Here is a 20,087-nt window from a genome sequence, read left to right on the forward strand (position 1 = left end):
GAAATATCATTAACATATGAATATTTTGTATCAATACGGCAACCACATAGTCATTGCATCTTTTAAGGAAAGATACACGAGTTGTTATTTCTTTCGGGGAACTCAATAACTAACCATAATATATTAATGTGGTTGTAGTAGAAAGCATTCTACAAGAATGCTTTTGCCTTAGAATGATACTTAATAAAATTATCCAAGATATTTTATGTGCAACAAGTGCATGTGGCACTGGTCTTTATGCTACAAAAATAATATTTATATCCTCTATTATTCTACCTCTTCAGGAGGTGAGTTGTGGTATTTCTTCATTCATTCCAGGGAATGAAAATGTTATTTTTGTTGCTTCAAAAATAACTTTGAATAGCTCATTATTTTGTTTAAGCACATAAAAATGCTGCTTCAAAATATTTTCCTAATTTAGGAGGAAATTTCAATTGTGTTACTTCTTCAGGAGCAAATTTAAAATATAAAATATTGAGTATATATTCTCTCAATCATATTAACTCTTCTGGAGGTGAATTGTAATATATTTACAACAAGAGCGCGTTCATATTTACGACTTTATTAATACTATCACATTCACTTCAGGGAATAGATTAATATTTATCAAAAATTCTTATCCTTCAGGAAATCGAACATAATTATCTGAACGCGCATTAATCACATCAAATTGTGATGCTTCAACCTTTTTTAAAATATTTACTACTTCATGAGCAAAATCAAGGTGTGCATGTAATATAGAGAATATTTCTCTAGCTTATCTTTAATTGTAACCATAGAAAGCTTAAATTATCACTTCTGGTGGTCATAGGCATATACCACTTCTGGTGAACAAAATTTAGTTACAATGAGATATACGAAATATAACCACTTCTGGTGGTTGTATATTTCTTGCAAACTCTGCTAGAGTTTAAGTGGATCTAACAATGTTATCCACTTTGTAATCTTTTATTAAGATAATAAGGATAAAAATAAATACCAAAATAGGTACCGTATACGTAACATATAACCAAGCAAGCGATGATTTTTTTTTAAAAATATAAGCAAAAGGCTCAAATTAAATTACGCAAATTTGGCCACTCCATATGTAAGTAATATCTACATCACTACTGCCAAGAAGAAAAACTCACCACCTCAAGGATATAATCTGCCTTATGATGCTCGGAATGAACAAGATCTGACCACGGACATAAGAGTGTCGCCTTACATTGGAGATGAACACACCTCAAGGATAAAATCTGCCTTATGATGCTCGGAATGAACAAGATCTGACCACGGACATAAGAGTGTCGCCTTACATCGGAGATGAATACTGAAATAGAAATTAAATTCAATGTAAGTGCTCAAAATGGCAGAGTCTCGTGCTGATAACGTGTTATAAAATAAAGACTATAAAAAAATAAATTGAAGATAAGTATAGGGGGAGATTGATATTTTATTCAACTTTCAAAGTTATGTTCATAATGAACTGAAAACTCCTATATTTATAGAAGAAAGGAAGCAGCTGCAATGCTTTTCTTTAGTTGTTCGTAAGCTATCTGCATGAACTGCTTGTAAAGTGCATGTTTAATAAGAAGCTGTTGCAAATCATTTCATTAAGTTCCTTACAACCTGCCTGCATCAGCTGCTTGTAAGCTGTCTGCATGAGCTACTTGCAATCTGATTGCATCACCTGTTTGTAGATAAACTTCAACAGAGTATTAAATGAATAATCTTTTGAATGGACATTCACAATCTAATATTTTCATTTACTAATAAAACCCAACAACACGATTGTCGAGAAAACCAAAAGGACTACTAATATAATAGGCTACTGAAAACCCGGTTACTTTTGATTCCAATTACTAAAATGACCTTGAACACGGAGTCGCCGTCAACGAGCAACCGAGATTGGTTTTTCCCTTCACAATCGTTCAACGTTCCCCGAAGTCCGGCCCGGAGATTCTCTTCTCCTTACCCTCGAACAACGACATCCTTTCAGAATTTTACTTCTCCTCTGGCTGTACCCCGAACTCTACGACGCCGTATTAGTCACCGGCACCGGATTCAGAACTCTGCTGGTGCTACCACAGATGAAATCGGCGGAAAGTCTAACGATGCCGTTCTCATCCAGTCAGAGGAATGTCCAAGCTCCGGGAACAAAACGACAACGTCGGCTCATAAGAAATATACCGACTTTGTTCGTTGGCGAATGGCGTGCGTTATTGCAGTAACCTCTCTCTCTCTCCACATTGGCTAATTTTTACAAGATTATTGTTTATTGAGAACATTGCCATTTTTTCTTCTTCGTTTGAGTAGTTTTGTTTGAACTGCATGTACTAGAAAGAAAATAGTTCTGTGGCGTTAGTTTTAGAAAAAGGTTGAGATATTTCCGTTTTGAATTTTTTTTCCCTGTTTTATTTTTTCAACCAAACCCATTAAGAAACTGTAAACCTTTTCTCTAATGTTTATTGGTTGAGAAATTTTTCCCAATTCTTTTTGATAAAACAAAATATGTTGCCTGTTCTTTTTTACATTTTTGTAAAATATGGAAAACAATTCAACATTTTTGCAAAATAAATGCTTCCTTAATTGGGGTTGAGTATGTAAATTACGATTTTGGTATATATTTTGGGTGCAGATGGTGGTGGTTTGCTTTACATCTCTTCTACACAAAAACTTTTCTCTGCAATATCAAGTTAGTGATTTGCAGGTAACTTCCAATATCAAGATTTCTGACATGCATATAATTGTGTATGTAAGTACGTTAGCAAGTTCGTGTGGAAGTTATACGACGTTGATACAATGATAAAATTACTACTTCTTCCAAAGGCTAAAAAGTTACAATGACCATGTTGATTCCATTTGTACCTCACTGTTATTATTTGAAAAGTTCAAACGTTTTTCCTCGACTCCGGTTTTCTTAAACGTCTTTTATGCATTTTAGTTTTTCTTTTTCTAAATTTGGTCTGTACTACTATAAGATTTCTATATATGTAAATCTTATTTTCCAAAAATCAAAGGCAATACTGGCCAAGGTCAACCATAAATAGATATTTTTACCTCACTTCAAGCCCCATCATTATTTTTTGAGGCGGAAGGGGTGATCTATTATTTATTGGACTGCCAGAATAACCCCAGGAAGGAAAGGGGAAGGAAACACCAGGTAGGAATTGAACATGTTCAAAATAAATAAAAATAAAGTAAAAAAATGCTCCCAGGCATGAATTTCAAGGAAAGAGCCTAAAAACTCTTTCCGGTGAATTTCCTTTTTCCGATGGCTCTTCTTGTTGTTTTCAGCTTAGTTTTCGTCAATCATTCATCAGTAATTGCTTTAGAAACTTTGTTCGTTTTTATATCATATTTTAATTCATGGTTAATAGAATTTATTTCAATAGTGGTGGGAAATCCTTTGATATCATAGAAATCAAAGGTCTAGATGAGGTTTGGTTTGAGTGGGTGGAGCGTAAGTCAAACTACATGAGGAAAATGACTTTAAGCAGGAAAGTCATGCTGTGGATTTGTGGATTACTGCACATTGCATTTGAAGGAAGGGGAAATGACCTTAGGAGATGGAAGATCACATGTACACCTTTTTCTGCGCTAAAAAATACAGCGATTATGGCAAATTCATTAGTATTGTAGCAGTTCAGGGGGAGCGCAGGGCCGTAATCATTTTGCCAGAAATAACATTTAATGGAGGGTGGAGAGATTTTGCTCTTAAGATTGAAAGGTTCATAAATAGGGAGGTCCCAGTCATTCAAAGGTTGAGAATCCCAGTGAAGCAAATTCCTCCCAAGTCAGATGAAAATCATGCTTATTTGGAGGCTTTCAGAACTGACAAATGGAAAGCGAAAGGATCCTCAACATCTGCTATTGCTCCCAGCACTAATCGCATCACGGTAGTAGGGCTTGAAATCTCGGATTACGACGTGTTCTCCAGATGCCTGGTTGGAAGCTTCAAAGCTTCTAAAGAACTTCCAACTCTATCTGACATTCGAAGATGGGCTAACAGTAAATGGAGCTCAATCCCAGGGGTACAAATGTATGGAATGCATGGCTCCAAATTCCTTTTCGAATTTCCCTCAGGGAAATTGGCAGAACACATCAGAGTAGGAGAATGGAAATGGAGAAATCTGCTGATGAATTTTGACTGGTGGACGCCAACGACTGGATGTCTCCCTGCCGGCGCTACTCTCGATTGGGTATGGGTGAGACTTCTGGAGTTCCTCTTCATCTCTGGTATCAAGACATCTTCATACAAATTGGGGACAAATGTGGGGGTTGGATCGAAACTGAAGAAGAAACCACCTTGAGAAATCATCTAAAGTGGGTCCGCATTAAAAGTCAAGGGTCCTTTAGAGCAGATCCCTAAATCTATCGAGCTTGAAAAAAATGGTGTAGTCTACACTATTCCGGTGTGGTGTGAGGCTTCGGCGAGCTAGAATTTTACTAGCAAAGATGAAAAGCTAGAAGGAGGGTTCGTGGGGAGTAGACTTATAGCTGGGTCTACAGATGAGGGGTTGGTGCACAAGGTTCAAGGGACAGCTGGTTCAGACTCAAATTTGAAAATAAGGGAAGATACTATCATGGGGCCTGTAATTAAAGGGGGCCCTACTGAACTGGGCCAAGGAGTTCAACTTACAAAGTTCAATCTGGGTCTTTCAAAAAGCCCAGAAATGGGGAATAAGGTCTAGCTTTCAAACAAATTTGATATTCTCGATACAGATATAAGTGGAGATCCATTGATGGATGAGATTACTTCAAACCAGGTGCTAAGGGATTCTGAACTTTGGAACAAACCAAAGCAGTAGCTGCCCAGAATTGGCATGCTGAATCCTGGTGTAACCGCACCTGCGGACAAGGCACGCAGGTGCGCTTCCGCAGAAGCGAAGAAATCACCTGCGGTCCTTTTGCCGCTTCTGCTCCTCCGTTTCTGCGGAGGATTACTCGCAGGTGCGGCTCTCCCCCAAGGCCAGCTCCTTCGCTTCTGCGCTCCTTCACCGTAGGTGCGCATCAGCTTCTGCGTAAAATCATCCGCACCTGCGGACTCTAACTCTCTCTCTCTCTTCTTATAAAAGATGACAGGGAAACAATTATGATGGGGGATTTCACTCCTTTCTCTTTTAGTGCCATGAATCCCCTGCAGATATTTGATTTTAATGATCAGGAAAATTGGTTGGTGGACGAAGCTGATCCTTTGGACACTCACTTTCTCAAAGCTGAGTCAGATGCTCCTTATGGGTTCATAAAAATATTTTAAAGATGAGCAAGTCTTATGGGGTAAATTTTCAGGGGTGTGAAGAAGAAGCACTATCACTCTTCATGAAAATTGATAGGCGTAGGCAAGAGAAAAGATTGGAGACTGCTATGAAAACAGTATCTACTCCAATTAGGAAGAAGGGGGGTGTGGAGGTCCAAAATCTAGTTTTCAACATGAACTTTTCAGAATCAAGCTCAAAGGAAAAGGGGAAATCCATCAGCAATGGTTTTCAATGAAATTAAAAATCTTATCCTGGAATGTTAGGGGATTGAATCGAAGAGACGAGATCTGTAGTCAAAATGTTAATAGAGAAATGGAAGGCGGATATTTATTGTTTACTGTCACGACCCAAAACTCAGCCTGTCGTGATGGCGCCTAACGTGGTACTAGGCAAACCGACACTTCAAAATACTTCCACATGTTTTAAATGAAAAATAAGAATAACACAGGTTTTAATCAACAAAACTCTAAAAATGGATAGAAAGTCAAAACCAATACAGAAATTCCCATCATCGGGGTCTCACTGAGTACATGAGCGTCTAAACATCACAAATCTGGGAGTATTGTCTATAATAGTCTGAAAGTAAATACATAAAACGAAAAGATAGGGAAGGAGATACAAGGTCTGCGAAGCGCCGCTACCTTGAACCCTCCCAAAAGATCAACTGCACGAAGTAATCAACACTGAAACACCTGGATCTGCACACGAAGTGCAGGGTGTAGCATGAGTACAACCAACTCAGTAAGTAACAAGACTAAATAAAGGACTGAAAATAGTGACGAGCTTCACAGTTATAGTTCAATTACAGTAATTTCAACATAGGAAAGTAGGCATGCTTTCAAGTTCGACAATTTAGGCCATAACAGTTAATCCATGTCAAGTTCAAGTGAAACAGAGTATAATATCTTTCAGAAATTTGCAAGACGGTGATATATGACAGCTGAAGTGCAACAAAAATGAAAGTCAAATGCATCCTCTCAGAGCAACAGTCGCTCAGTCCTCCCATTCACTCCAACCTCAGAATCACTCATTTCTCACAATCACTCATTCCTCTCAATCGCTCGGCATTCGGGATTCGGCACTCGCACTCAGTAGGTACCTGCGCTCACTAGGGGTGTGTACAGACTCTGGAGGGGCTCCTTCAGCCCAAGCGCTATAACAAGCCAATCATGGCATAAATCAATGAAACATGCTGCGGCGTGCAACTCGATCCCATAAATATCCTCACAATCAGGCCCTCGGCTTACTCAGTAGCTCATTTCACACCAACTAAAGCGGAACTTAATTACCAAGGTAGAGTTGTATAAAGGTCATCAACCTCTCCAGTCTCTCGGGCTCTCAGAAATCATTATAATCAGCCCAAACAATAATGATATAATGCATCAATAATAAACAATAGAGATTGAGATGTAATATGCAAGTAAAGCTGTGACTGAGTACAAAACAACAATTTAGCAGATAATTCAACATGTACACGACCTCTGTGGGTCCCTATAGTGTCAACACATGGTCTAAACATGATTTTTAACATGATTTGCAGTTCAATTTCTCTAATACGTGGAGAATGTATGGATAACAACAAATTATTTAACTACACAGTTTCATGGAATTGACCCAGTCACAATTTCTACGGTGCACGCCCACACGCCCGTCACCTAGCATGTGCGTCACCTTAAAACCAAACACACGACACATAATACGGGGTTTCATACCCTCAGAGCCAAATTTAGAACTGTTACTTACCTCAATCCGAGCAAATCTCTACTCCAACACACCTTTGCCTCGCGAAACGGCCTCCGAATGCCTCGAATCTAGCCATAAACAATTCGATATAATCAACACGGGCTAAAGGAATCAATTCCAGAAGAAAAATACTAAGTTATTAATCAAAAGTCAAAAATTGGCTCAAAAGCAGGCCCCCGGGCCCACGTCTAAAAATTTGATAAAAGTCACAAAACCCGAAAGCCCATTCATCCACGAGTCTAACCATACCAAAATTACCAAAATCCGACTCCAAATCGTCACTCAAATCCCCAAATCAAACTCTCCAAATCCCTAGCCCTAAATTCCACCTTAAATACACACAAACTAGGTGCGAAATTCAATGGGGAAACAAGATTATTGATAAAAAATGAGCACAAGGGACTTACCTCAAGAAATCCCTCGAAAATCCTCTCAAGAATCGCCCAAACCCGAGCTTGAAATGTTTAAAATGAAGCAAAATCGCTAACCTTCGTTTTTAAATAATCTGCCCAGCATTCTCGCTTCTGCGGCCTTTTACCCGCTTCTGCGGTGTCGCAGAAGCGACCACACTCCCGCTTCTGCGGCTTCCTCCGCTCCTGCGGCCCCCGACTCCGCTCCTGCGGACTCGCTTCTACGAGCCACCAAGTCGCTTCTGCGGACCCAACTCCCATTTCCATTTCCGCTTTTGCGATCCCACAGCCGCATCTGCGGTTACGCAGGTGCGGTCCTGCGACCACTGCACACTCCCCTCCAAAAGTCGCAATTGCGCAACACAGCCCGCACCTGCGATCAAAGCTTCGCAGGTGCGGTTACACCAGCAGAGTCCCAGCTTCAGCAGTCTTTCAAACTCAAACTTTGATCCGAAAACCATCCGAAATCAACCCGAGGCCCCCGGGACCTCAACCAATATACCAACAAGTCCTAAAACACGATACGAACTTAGTCGAGCCCTCAAATCACCTTAAACGACATCAAAAACACGAATTGCACCCCAATTCAAGCCTATTGAAGCTAAGGAATTCCAACTTCTACAAACGACGATGAAACCTATCAAATCACGTCCGATTGACCCTAAATTTTGCACACAAGTCACAAATGACAGCACAGACCTACTCCAGCCCCCGAAACTCCAATCCGAACCCGTTATCCACAAAGTCCACTGTGAGAAGGCACGAGAGAAAATATGTTATTGATATTGGATAAACAATACAATACAAAAGGTCCTTATTTATAGCTATACTATACAAGGACATACTACTCCTCTACCAATGTGGGACAATACTACACTATATACATGCTGTAAACTAACACTCCCCCTCAAGCCGGTGCATACAAATCATATGTACCGAGCTTGTTACATATATAACCAATACGAGGACCAGTGAGAGACTTGGTGAAAATATCTGCAAGTTGATCATTCGACCTCACAAACTTTGTAGCAATCTCTCCTGAAAGTATCTTTTCTCTGACGAAGTGACAATCAATCTCAATGTGTTTAGTTCTCTCATGGAACACCGGATTTGATGCAATATGAAGTGCAGCTTGATTATCGCACACAAGTTCCATCCGACTGATTTCACCAAATTTCAAATCCTTGAGCAATTGTTTGGTCCAGACTAGCTCACATGTTGCCATAGCCATTGCTCGATATTCTGCTTCTGCACTAGACCGAGCAACTACATTCTGTTTCTTACTCTTCCAGGACACCAAATTTCCTCCTACTAAAACACAATATCCAGACGTAGAACGTCTATCAGAAGGTGATCCTGCCCAATCAGCATCTGAGTATCCAATGATCTGCTCATGACCTCGATCCTCAAAGAGTAACCCTTTGCCTGGAGCCGATTTTATATATCGAATAATGCGGACAACTGCATCCCAATGACTATCACATGGAGAATTCATAAACTGACTTACAACACTCACAGGATAAGAAATGTTGGGTCTAGTCACTGTGAGATAATTTAATTTTCCAACCAGCCGCCTATAGCTTGCAGGATCGCTATGTGGCTCCCCCCTGTCCTAGCATAAGTTTAGAATTCGGATCCATCGGAGTGTCAACAGGTCTGCAACCTATCATCCCCGTCTCCTCAAGAATGTCTAAAACATATTTTCTTTGAGAAATAACAATACCTGAGCTAGGCTGGGCAACCTCAATACCTAGAAAGTACTTCAATCTGCCTAGATCCTTAGTTTGGAAGTGCTGGAAGAGATGCTGCTTCAGATTGGTAATACCATCCTGATCATTGCCAGTAATAACAATATCATCAACATAGACTACCAGATAAATACAGAGACTTGAAGCAGAGTGCCGATAAAACACAGAGTGATCAGCTTCACTACGAGTCATGCCAAACTCCTGGATAACCGTGCTGAACTTACCAAACCAGGCTCGAGGAGACTGCTTTAGACCATAGAGGGACCGGCGCAACCGACATACAAGGCCACTAGACTCCCCCTGAGCAACAAAATCAGGTGGTTGCTCCATATAAACCTAATCCTCAAGATCACCGTGAAGAAAGGCATTTTTAATGTCCAGCTGATAGAGGGGCCAATGACGAACCACAGCCATGGATAGAAAAAGGCGGACTGAAGCCACTTTAGCCACGGGAGAGAAGGTATCACTGTAATCGAGCCCAAATATCTGAGTATATCCTTTGGCAACAAGACGGGCCTTAAGTCGATCAATCTGTCCATCGGGACCAACTTTGACTGCATAAACCCAACGACAACCAACAGTAGATTTACCTGAGGAAAGAGGAACAAGCTCCCAAGTATCACTTGTATGTAAAGCAGACATCTCGTCACTCATAGCCTGTCGCCATCCTGGATGAGACAACGCTTCACCTGTAGATTTAGGGATGGAAACCGAGGACAAAGAAGATATAAAAGTATAATGGGGAGATGACAGACGATGATAGCTCAAACCGACATAATGAGGATTAGGGTTAAGTGTGGTCCGTATACCTTTGCGAAGTGCAATCGGTGTACTAGGAGCAGGGTCCGCAGCAGGAGCAGGGTCAGGTGCAGGACGAGAACCAGTTGGGCCTGATGGAGGACGCAAACGACGATGATAAGTCAAGCGTGGTGTTCCTGTGGCTGGGGAACTAGGGGGAACAACACTAGACTCCTCAACGGTTAGTATGGATGAAACCTCTGTGGTCGAAGGTGGAGGAGGAGCTATAGTAAGCTCCTCAAAGGTCGGTATAGGTAAGACCTCAGATATATCATGGTGGTCAGCAGAGGTAAAGAAAGGTTTAGACTCAAAAAATTTGACGTCAGCTGACATAAGGTACCTACGAAGATCTGGAGAATAACAACGATATCCCTTCTGAACACGAGAATAACCAAGAAAGACACACTTGAGAGCACGGGAAGCTAACTTATCTTTCCCAGGGGCTAAGTTATGAACAAAACACGTGCTCCCAAAAATACGAGGTGGAAGAGAGTATAAGGGTGACTGGGGAAACAATACTGAATGCGGAATCTGATTCTTGATGGGAGATAAAGGCATCCGATTAATCAAATAACAAGCTGTGAGAATTGCATCGCCCCAAAAACGTAACGGAACACGAGATTCAATTAGAAGTGTGCGAGCAGTCTCAATAAGGTGCCTATTCTTTCTTTCAGCAACCCCATTTTGCTGAGGGGTATAAGGACAAGATGTCTGATGCATAATTCCTTGAGAAGTCATAAACTGCTGAAATTGAGAAGATAAATATTCTAAGGCATATCACTGCGAAAAATGCGAATAGAAACACCAAATTGGTTTTTGATTTCAGCACAGAAACTCTGGAATAGAGAAAATAACTCAGAACGATCTTTCATTAAGAAAAGCCAAGTACATCTTGAATAATCATCAATGAAACTGACAAAATAACGAAATCCCAAGGATGAACTGACTCTACTAGGACCCCATATATCAGAATGAACTAAGGAGAAGACAGACGCTGCATGACTCTCAACACTACGCGAAAAGGAGGCTCGGGTATGTTTCCCAAGTTGACACGACTCACAATCTAATGTAGACAAACTAGATAAGTTAGGCACCATCTTCTGAAGTTTGGATAAACTCGGATGTCCTAAACGTCTGTGGATTAGATCTGGAGGATCTGTAACTAGACATGTTGTGGAAGGACTGAGTGAGTTAAGGTAGTAAAGGCCTTCTGATTCACGTCCTGTACCAATTGTCTGTCCCGTACTGCGGTCCTGCATAATAAAAGAATCGTCAATAAAATATATACCACAATGGAGGGCATGAGTCAAACGACTAACAGATGTAAGACTAAAAGGACAGCCAGGGACATAAAGAACGGAATCTAGGGTGATAGAAGACAAGGGATTAGCTTGTCCAACTCCTTTTGCCTTAGTTTGACATCCATTGGCTAAAGTAACAGTGGGAAAAGACTGTGAATATACAATATTTGACAAAAGTGATATATTACCAGAGATGTGATCAGAAGCGCCGGAGTCCATGACCCATGGGCCAAGAGTGCTAGACTGGGAAACACAAGCAAAAGAATTACCAGTAACAGAAGTATCAGTCTGAGCAACTGAGGCTACTTGTGGAGATGTCTGCTTACTTGCTCGATACTGAAGGAGCTCATTATATTCTTCTTTAGATAAAGAAAATCCTTGGTTACCTGGAGTCTCGGTCTGAGCAATGTAAGCATTTTTGGGTGGACGACCATGTAAGGAATAACACATTTCACGAGTGTGTCCAAGTTTGTGACAATAAGAACACTTGGGTCTAGATCTTCCAAAACGACCTCCTCCTCGTCTATGCTCCATAGTTTGAGATGCCCGAACATCCATTGTCTGGGATGCAAGAACAGAGGAATCAAGTATCTGTGATGAGATCACTGGTGGACTTGGTGCTGCAGCAAGGCGGAGTAATCGAGAGAATAATTCATCAACTGCCGGGACAGACGGACTAGCCAAAATCTGGTCGCGTACTGAATCAAGATCATTAGGAAGTCCAGCGAGGGTAAGAACGAGAAACATCTTCTGTCGCTGCTCTTTTTGTTTTTCCACACTAGCAGAAACTGGCATCAACTTCTCAAATTCCTCCGTGACTGCCTGAACTTGACCCAAGTAAGTAGACATATCCAATTCCTGCTTCTTTAAGTTTGTCATCCGCGATATCACATCATAGAAGCGAGATATGTCATTAGTGTATAAGGTGCGTGCCTTTGCCCGAACCAAATAACATGTCTGGAATGGACGAAACAAAGGCATCAACTTGGAATTAATAGATCGCCACAAGATGCTACATAACTGAGCATCGATTTTTGCTCAAAGTGCTATTGCCTTTTCATCTCCATCGCTAGACTGTTTGATTAGATGATCTTGAACACCTTGACCTCTACACCATAACTCGACAGATGAAGCCCAAGCTAAGTAGTTTGAACCTCCCATTAAAGGTTCCGAGGTAATAATAGCACTAGAGCTTCCAGAACTCATGTTTCTAGACCCAAAAGCATAAAATCCCAAAGACATTGTTGCAAATTATTACCAAATAAGAGAAAGAATCAACTGTAATCCACTGAAACAGTGTACGGAAACACAGAAACAAAATACTGAAATATTGTAGCTGCCGGAATCTACTGTAGCTGTCGGAATAGTACTGTAGCTGCCGGAAAAAACTCAAAGTTGTCGGAATGAAATGAAAACAGTAGGGGTAGGATCGGAATTACCAGGCGACCCAATTGTTCTGAAGGAAGATTTTCAAAAAATGGACGGAAGTGGTCGTACGCGCCGGCGCGTGAGCTCACGCGCGTGAGCTTCTGGTGGCGCGTGGAGGCGCGTAAGGAGGCTGCTGCCGGAGCTTTTCACTGGGGTTTGGTCGCCGGACTGTGACGACTCTTGTGGTAGTGTTGGATTTTGCACAACACTGACAGAAATGAAGCAGATAGAAAACAGCTTTACAAAAGTACTGATTTCTCTTTCCCGGAATCGCTGGAATTTATGCACAGCGATAAGTATCTCACAATTGCTCTGATACCATGTGAGAAGGCACGGGAGAAAATATGTTATTGATATTGGATAAACAATACAATACAAGAGGTCCTTATTTATAGGTATACTATACAAGGACATACTACTCCTCTACCAATGTGGGACAATACTACACTATATACATGCTGTAAACTAACATCCACTTTCGGTCAAACTTTCCAAAAATCCAATTTTCGCCATTTCAAACCTAATTCCACTACGGACCTCCAAATCACAATCCGGACACGCTCCTAAGCCCAAAATCACCCAACGGAGCTAACGGAACCATCAAAATTCCATTCCGGAATTGTTTACACATAAGTCAACATCTGGTCAACCATTTCAACCTAAGCTTCAACCTTGAGACTAAGTGTCTCATTTCATTCCGAAATCCCTCTGGACCCGAACCGACTACCCCGGCAAGTCACATAACAGCTATAAAGTACACAATGAGCAGTAAATGGGGGAACGGGGCTGCAACTCTCAAAACGACCGGCCGGGTCGTTACATCCTCCCCTCTTAAACAAATGTTCGTGCTCGAACTGGTCTAGAAAGGTACCTGGAGTCTCAAATAGTTGTGGATATCTGCTCCGTATCTCCCGCTCGGTTTCCCAAGTAGCTTCCTCAACTGGTTGACCTCTCCACTGCACCTTCACCGAAGTTATGTCCTTTGACCTCAACTTCCGAACCTGCCGATCCAAAATGGCCACCGGCTCCACATCATAAGTCAAATCACCATCCAACTGAACCGTGCTGAAATCTGAAACATGAGACGGATCGCCGACATACTTCCGGAGCATAGAAACATGAATTACTGGATGCACACTCGACAAACTAGGTGGCAAGGCAAGCTTGTAAGCCACCTCTCCAATCCTCTGAAGTACCTCAAACGGCCCAATATACTGAGGGTTTAACTTGCCCTTCTTCCCGAATCTCATAACACCCTTCATGGGTGAAACCTTGAGCAATACCTTTTCCCCAACCATGAAAGCAATATCACGAACCTTCTAGTCGGTGTAACTCTTCTGTCTAGACTGCGCCGTGCGAAGCCGATCCTGAATCAATTTAACCTTGTCTAAAGCATCTTGAACCTAATTAGTACCCAATAGCCTAGCCTCACCCGGCTCAAATCAACCCACCGGAGATCTACACCGTCTCTATACAAAGCCTCATACGGAGCCATCTGAATGCTCGACTGGTAGCTGTTGTTGTAGGCAAAATCCGCGAGCGGCAAAAACTGATCCCAAGAACCCCCAAAATCAATGACACAAACGCATAGCATGTCCTCCAATATCTGAATAGTGCGCTCGGACTGCCCGTCCGTCTGAGGGTGAAATGCTGTACTCAACTCAACCTGGGTGCCCAACTCTTGCTGCACGGCTATCCAAAACTGTGATGTAAACTGCGTGCTACGATCTGAAATGATGGACACTGGCACACCGTGAAGGCGAACGATCTCGCAGATGTAAATCCCAGCCAACCGCTTTGAATAATAAGTAGTACCAATTGGAATGAAGTGCGCGGACTTGGTCAGCCGATCCACAATCACCCAAATAGCATCGAACTTCCTCGAAGTCCGTGGGAGCCCAACTACAAAATACATGGTGATCCGCTCCCATTTCCACTCTGGAATCTCTAACCTCTGAAGCAATCCTCCCGGTCTCTGATGCTTATACTTTACCTGCTGACAGTTGAGGCACCGAGCCACAAACCCCACTATATCCTTCTTCATTCTCCTTCACCAATAGTGCTGCCTCAAATCCTGGTACATCTTCGCGGCACCCGGATGAATGGAATACCGCGAACTGTGGGCCTCCTCAAGAATCAACTCACGTAGCCCATCAACATTAGGCACACAAATTCGACCATGCATCCTCAATACCCCATCATCCCCAATAGTAACATCTCTGGCATCACCGTGCTGAACCGTGTCCTTAAGGACAAGCAAATTGGGATCATCATACTGGCACTCTCTGATGCGATCATATAAGGAAGACCGAGAAATCACATAAGCTAGAACCCGACTGGGCTCCGAGGCATCTAATCTCACGAACTAGTTGGCCAAGGCCTGAACATCAACTGCAAGAGGTCTCTCACCAACATGAATGAATGCAAGGCTACCTATACTCACCGCCTTTCTACTCAAGGCATCGGCCACCACATTGGCCTTCCCGGGATGATACAAAATAGTGATATCATAGTCCTTTAGCAGCTCCAACCATCTCCGCTGCCTCAAATTTAGATCCTTTTATTTGAATAAGTGCTGGAGGCTCTGATGATCCGTAAATACCTCACAAGACACACCGTAGAGATAATGCCTCCAAATCTTTAATGCATGAACGATGGCAGCCATCTCCAAATCATGAACAGGGTAGTTCTTCTCATGGGGCTTCAACTGACGCGAAGCATAAGCGATCACTCTACCCTCCTGCATCAAGACACACCCAATACCGATTCGAGAAGCATCACAATACACTGTATAAGAACCTGAAGCTGAAGGCAAAACTAGAACTGGAGCTGTGGTCAAGGCAGTCTTGAGCTTCTGAAAGCTCTTCTCACACTCATACGACCACCTGAAAGGGGCACCCTTCTAGGCCAATTTAGTCAAGGGCGATGCAATAGACGAAAAACCCTCCACGAAGCGACGATAATAACCGGCCAAGCCAAGAAAGCTCCGAATCTCCGTAGTTGAGGGCGGTCTGGGCCAATTCTGAACCGCTTCTATCTTCTTTGGATCCACTTGAATCCCTTCACTGGACACCACGTGCCCCAAGAACGCCACTGAACTAAGCCAAAACTCACATTTGGAGAACTTGGCATAAAGCTTCTCCTCCCTCAACTGCTGCAACACAATCCTCAAATGCTGGGCATGCTCCTCCTGGCTACGAGAGTACAGGCGTTGGTCAGCCCAAAAGACATCACAAGAAACTCATAATGACCATAACGGGTCCTGAATGCTGTCTTTAGAATGTCTGAGTCCTGAATCTTCAACTGGTGATACCCAAACCTCAAATCAATCTTGGAGAACACCCTCGCTCCCTGAAGCTGGTCAAATAGATCATCAATATGCGGCAAAGGATACTTGTTCTTGATTGTTACTTTGTTCAGCTGCCTATAGTCGATGCACATCCGCATAGTACCATCCTTCTTCTTCACAAACAGAATCGGTGCACCCCAAGGCGACACACTGAGCCTAATAAATCCCTCATTAAGAAGTTCCTGAAACTGCTCTTTCAATTCCTTCAACTCAGCTGGTGCCATACGATACGATGGAATAGAAATGGGCTGAGTGCCCGGCACCAAGTCAATACCAAAGTCAATATCCCTGTCGGGCGGCATGCCCGACAGGTCTGCAGGAAACACATCCGGAAAATCTCGCACCACCGGAATAGAATCAATAGTAGGAGTATCAACACCAACATCCCTCACAGAGGCCAAATAAGATAAACAACCCTTCCCAACCATCCGCTGGGCCTTCAAATATGAAATCACTCTGCTGGGAACATAGTCTAGAGAACCTTTCCACTCAATCCTTGGCAACCCCGGTATCGCCAACGTCACGGTCTTAGCGTGACAATCCAGAACAGCATAACATGGAGACAACCAATCCATACCCAAGATCACGTCGAAATCAACCATTCTAAGCAATAAGAGATCAACTCTAGTCTCCATTCCCCCAATAGTCACTACACACGACCGATATACACGGTCCACAATAATATTATCGCCCACTGGCGTAGATACATGAACAGATGAAACTAGGGACTCACAGAGCATATCCAGATAATGAGCAAAATACGATGATGCATACGAATAAGTGGAACCAGGGTCAAATAATACAGAGGCATCCCTGTGGTATACTGAGACAAATACCCGTGATCACTGCATCTGAAGCAACAACATCTGGTCTGGCAGTAATAGAATAGAATCGAGCCTGGCCGCCACTTGATCGGCCTCCCCCTCTTGGGCGACCCCTAGCTGACTGAGCCCCACCCCGAGCTGGCTGGGCGAGTGGTGAAGTAACTGGTGCTGAAGTCGCAGCCTGACTCCTCTGCTGCACTGGACCTCCCGGACGAGGACACTGCCTCCACATATGCCCAAACTCCCCGCACTCGAAGCAACTCCCCGGTGCTGGTGGTGGGGACTGAAGGGAGCCCCGAGTACCGGGATAACTGCTAGAAGGACCTGGCATAGATGAACCCTGAATCGACGGAGCACGGGACGAACTCTGAGCAGGAAGGGCACTGAGAGATGACTGACCCTGATGAGCACTGTATGAACCATGGCTGGATGATGCACCACGGTGAGCTGGACGAGCCGTCTGAGCGTGCCTATAAGGACGACCCCTGCCGTGGTAGAACTGACCCCAGAAGGAACACCGCTGAAACTACCTGATCCACGAGGCCTCTTAGCCTCCCTTTCCCCACGCTCCTGACTACGGACCATCTCTATCTGCCGAGCAATATCAACCACCTTGTCGAAAGTAGCACCAGATACCCTCTCCCGAGTCATAAGCAACCACACCTGATATGTGAGGCCATCAATGAACCTCCTAATCCTCTCCCTATCAGTAGGAATCAACCAAACTGTGTGACGAGCCAACTCAGAAAACCTCATCTCGACATGCCCTCCTGACGTAGCTGCTCACACTGTTTGCGCAGCTCCTCCTTGCGAGACTTCGGCACGAACTTCTCCAAGAAGAGAACGGAGAACTCCTACCATGAAAGTGGTGCTGCACCGACTGGCCTGCGCCTCTCATAAGCCTCCCATCATCTGAAGGCAGCCCCAGTGAACTGAAAAGTAGTGAACGAGACCCCACTGGTCTCTAGAATACCAGCCGTGCGAAGAATCCGCGGGTACTTATCCAAGAAGCCTGAGCATCCTCTAACTCAGCCCCGCTAAATGATGGAGGCTGGAGCCTCTCAAAATTCTCTCTAGTCTCCTCTGCTCATCGTCAGTCATAACGGGGACCACCTGGGCCTGAGCAGCTGCAACCGGCTGGGCTGGTAGTACCCTCGGCGTCTGAAGTCCCTGCATCACTTGCTCTGGAGTACGGGCGGTGAGTGTCTGAGTATCTCCCCGGCCTGAGATGTGACTGCTGCGGCCGGAACAGAGACCGCCTGAGCTGGGCTGGTGCACATCGTCAAAATCTGAGCCAAGGCCCTCCTGAAAGCCTGGAATCACAATGGGCACAACTGGTGCCTGAGCTGGCCCCACTGGCTCAACCGTATCTGGTACCTGCTCCTGAGCTGGAGCAACTGGTGGATTTGCAGGTGCTGCTCTAGCTGCTGTAAGAGCTGCACCTCTGCCCCTACCGCGACCTCGGCCTCTCGTGGCCCTAGCTGGTGGTACTGGTGGCTGGTCGTCCTGACCGGTAGCACCTGTCCTCACCATCTGTGAGAGAATAGAATACAGAAGTTTAGTTACCGGAATCCACAAATCCGCACGACAAGAATACAAGAATGTGAAGTTTCCTAAGGGTTCAGCAGCCTCTTGAAGATAAGTACTGACGTCTCCGTACCGATCCGCAAGACTCTACTAAACCTGCTCATGACTCGTGAGACCTATGTAACCTAGGCTCTGATACCAACTTGTCACGACCCCAAACTCAGCCTATTGTGATGGCGCCTAACGTGGTACTAGGCAAGCCGGCACTTCAAAATACTTCCACATTTTTTAAATAGAAAATAAGAATAACACATGTTTTAATCAACAAAACTCTAAAAATGGATAGAAAGTCAAAACCAATACAGAAATTCCCATCATCGGGATGTCACTGAGTACATGAGCGTCTAAACATCACAAATCTAGGAGTACTGTCTATAATAGTCTGAAACTAAATACATAAAACGGTAAGATAGGGAAGGAGAGACAAGGTCTGCGAAGTGCCGGGCAGCTACCTTGAACCCTCCCAAAAGATCAATTGCACGAAGGAATTAACACCCACCGTGTCCGGAAACACCTGGATCTGCACACGAAGTGCAGGGTGTAGCGTGAGTACAACCAACTCAATAAGTAACAAGACTAAATAAAGGACTGAAAGTAGTGACGAGGTTCACAGTTATAGTTCAATTACAGTAATTTCAACATAGGAAAGTAGGCATGCTTTCAAGTTCGACAATTTAGGCCATAACAGTTAATCCATGTCAAGTTCAAGTGAAACAGAGTATAATATCTTTCAGAAATTTGCAAGACGGTGATATATGACAGCTGAAGTGCAACAGAAATGAAAGTCAAATGCATCCTCTCAGAGCAACAATCGCTCAGTCCTCCCATTCACTCCAACCTCACAATCACTCATTCCTCACAATCACTCATTCCTCTCAATCGCTCAGCACTCGGCACTCGCACTCAGTAGGTACCTGCGCTCACTAGGGGTGTGTACAGACTCTGGAGGGGCTCCTTCAGCCCAAGCACAAGCCAATCATGGCATAAATCAATGAAACATGCTGCGCGTGCAGCTCAATCCCATAAATATGAGCGTCTAAACATCACAAATCTGAGAGTACTGTCTATAATAGTCTTGAAACTAAATACATAAAACGAAAAGATAGGGAAGGAGAGACAAGGTCTGCGAAGCTCCGGGCAGTCACCTTGAACCCTCCCAAAAGATCAACTGCACGAAGGAATCAACACCCACTGTGTCCAGAAACTCTTGGATCTGCACACGAAGTGCAGGGTGTAGCATGAGTAAAACCAACTCAGTAAGTAACAAGACTAAATAAAGGACTGAAAGTAGTGACGAACTTCACAGTTATAGTTCAATTACAGTAATTTCAACATAGGAAAGTAGGCATGCTTTCAAGTTCGATAATTTAGGCCATAACAATTAATCCATGTCAAGTTCAAGTGAAATAGAGTATAATATCTTTCAGAAATTTGCAAGACGGTGATATATGACAACTGAAGTGCAACAAAAATGAAAGTCAAATGCATATTCACTCCAACCTCACAATCACTCATTTCTCACAGTCACTCATTCCTCTCAATCGCTCGGCACTCGCACTCAGTAGGTACCTGCGCTCACTAGGGGTGTGTACAGACTCTGGAGGGGCTCCTTCAGCCCAAACGCTATAACAAGCCAATCATGGCATAAATCAATGA

The 20,087-nt window shown here is 43.5% G+C and overlaps 1 protein-coding gene across 6 annotated transcripts in view; it reads left to right on the forward strand.

The window, feature by feature from the left end:
• Positions 1-1,777: 1,777 nt before the first annotated feature.
• The window catches only part of LOC107778701 (ion channel CASTOR), a 46,504-nt gene continuing 28,194 nt past the window's right edge, over positions 1,778-20,087 (forward strand). For 3 of the 6 annotated variants that reach the window (XM_075241538.1, XM_075241537.1, XM_075241539.1), the window contains exons 1-2: positions 1,780-2,209; positions 2,621-2,692. In XM_075241538.1, the coding sequence (XP_075097639.1) occupies positions 1,850-2,209; positions 2,621-2,692 (432 nt within the window). In that variant the 5' untranslated portion in view covers positions 1,780-1,849. Of the gene's footprint in view, positions 2,210-2,620; positions 2,693-20,087 lie in introns of all 6 variants that reach the window. The other 3 variants (XM_075241541.1, XM_075241536.1, XM_075241540.1) reach the window with 3 other exon arrangements.

This window comes from Nicotiana tabacum, chromosome 21 (assembly GCF_000715075.1).
Source record: "Nicotiana tabacum cultivar K326 chromosome 21, ASM71507v2, whole genome shotgun sequence".
Classification (NCBI taxonomy): Eukaryota; Viridiplantae; Streptophyta; class Magnoliopsida; order Solanales; family Solanaceae; genus Nicotiana; species Nicotiana tabacum.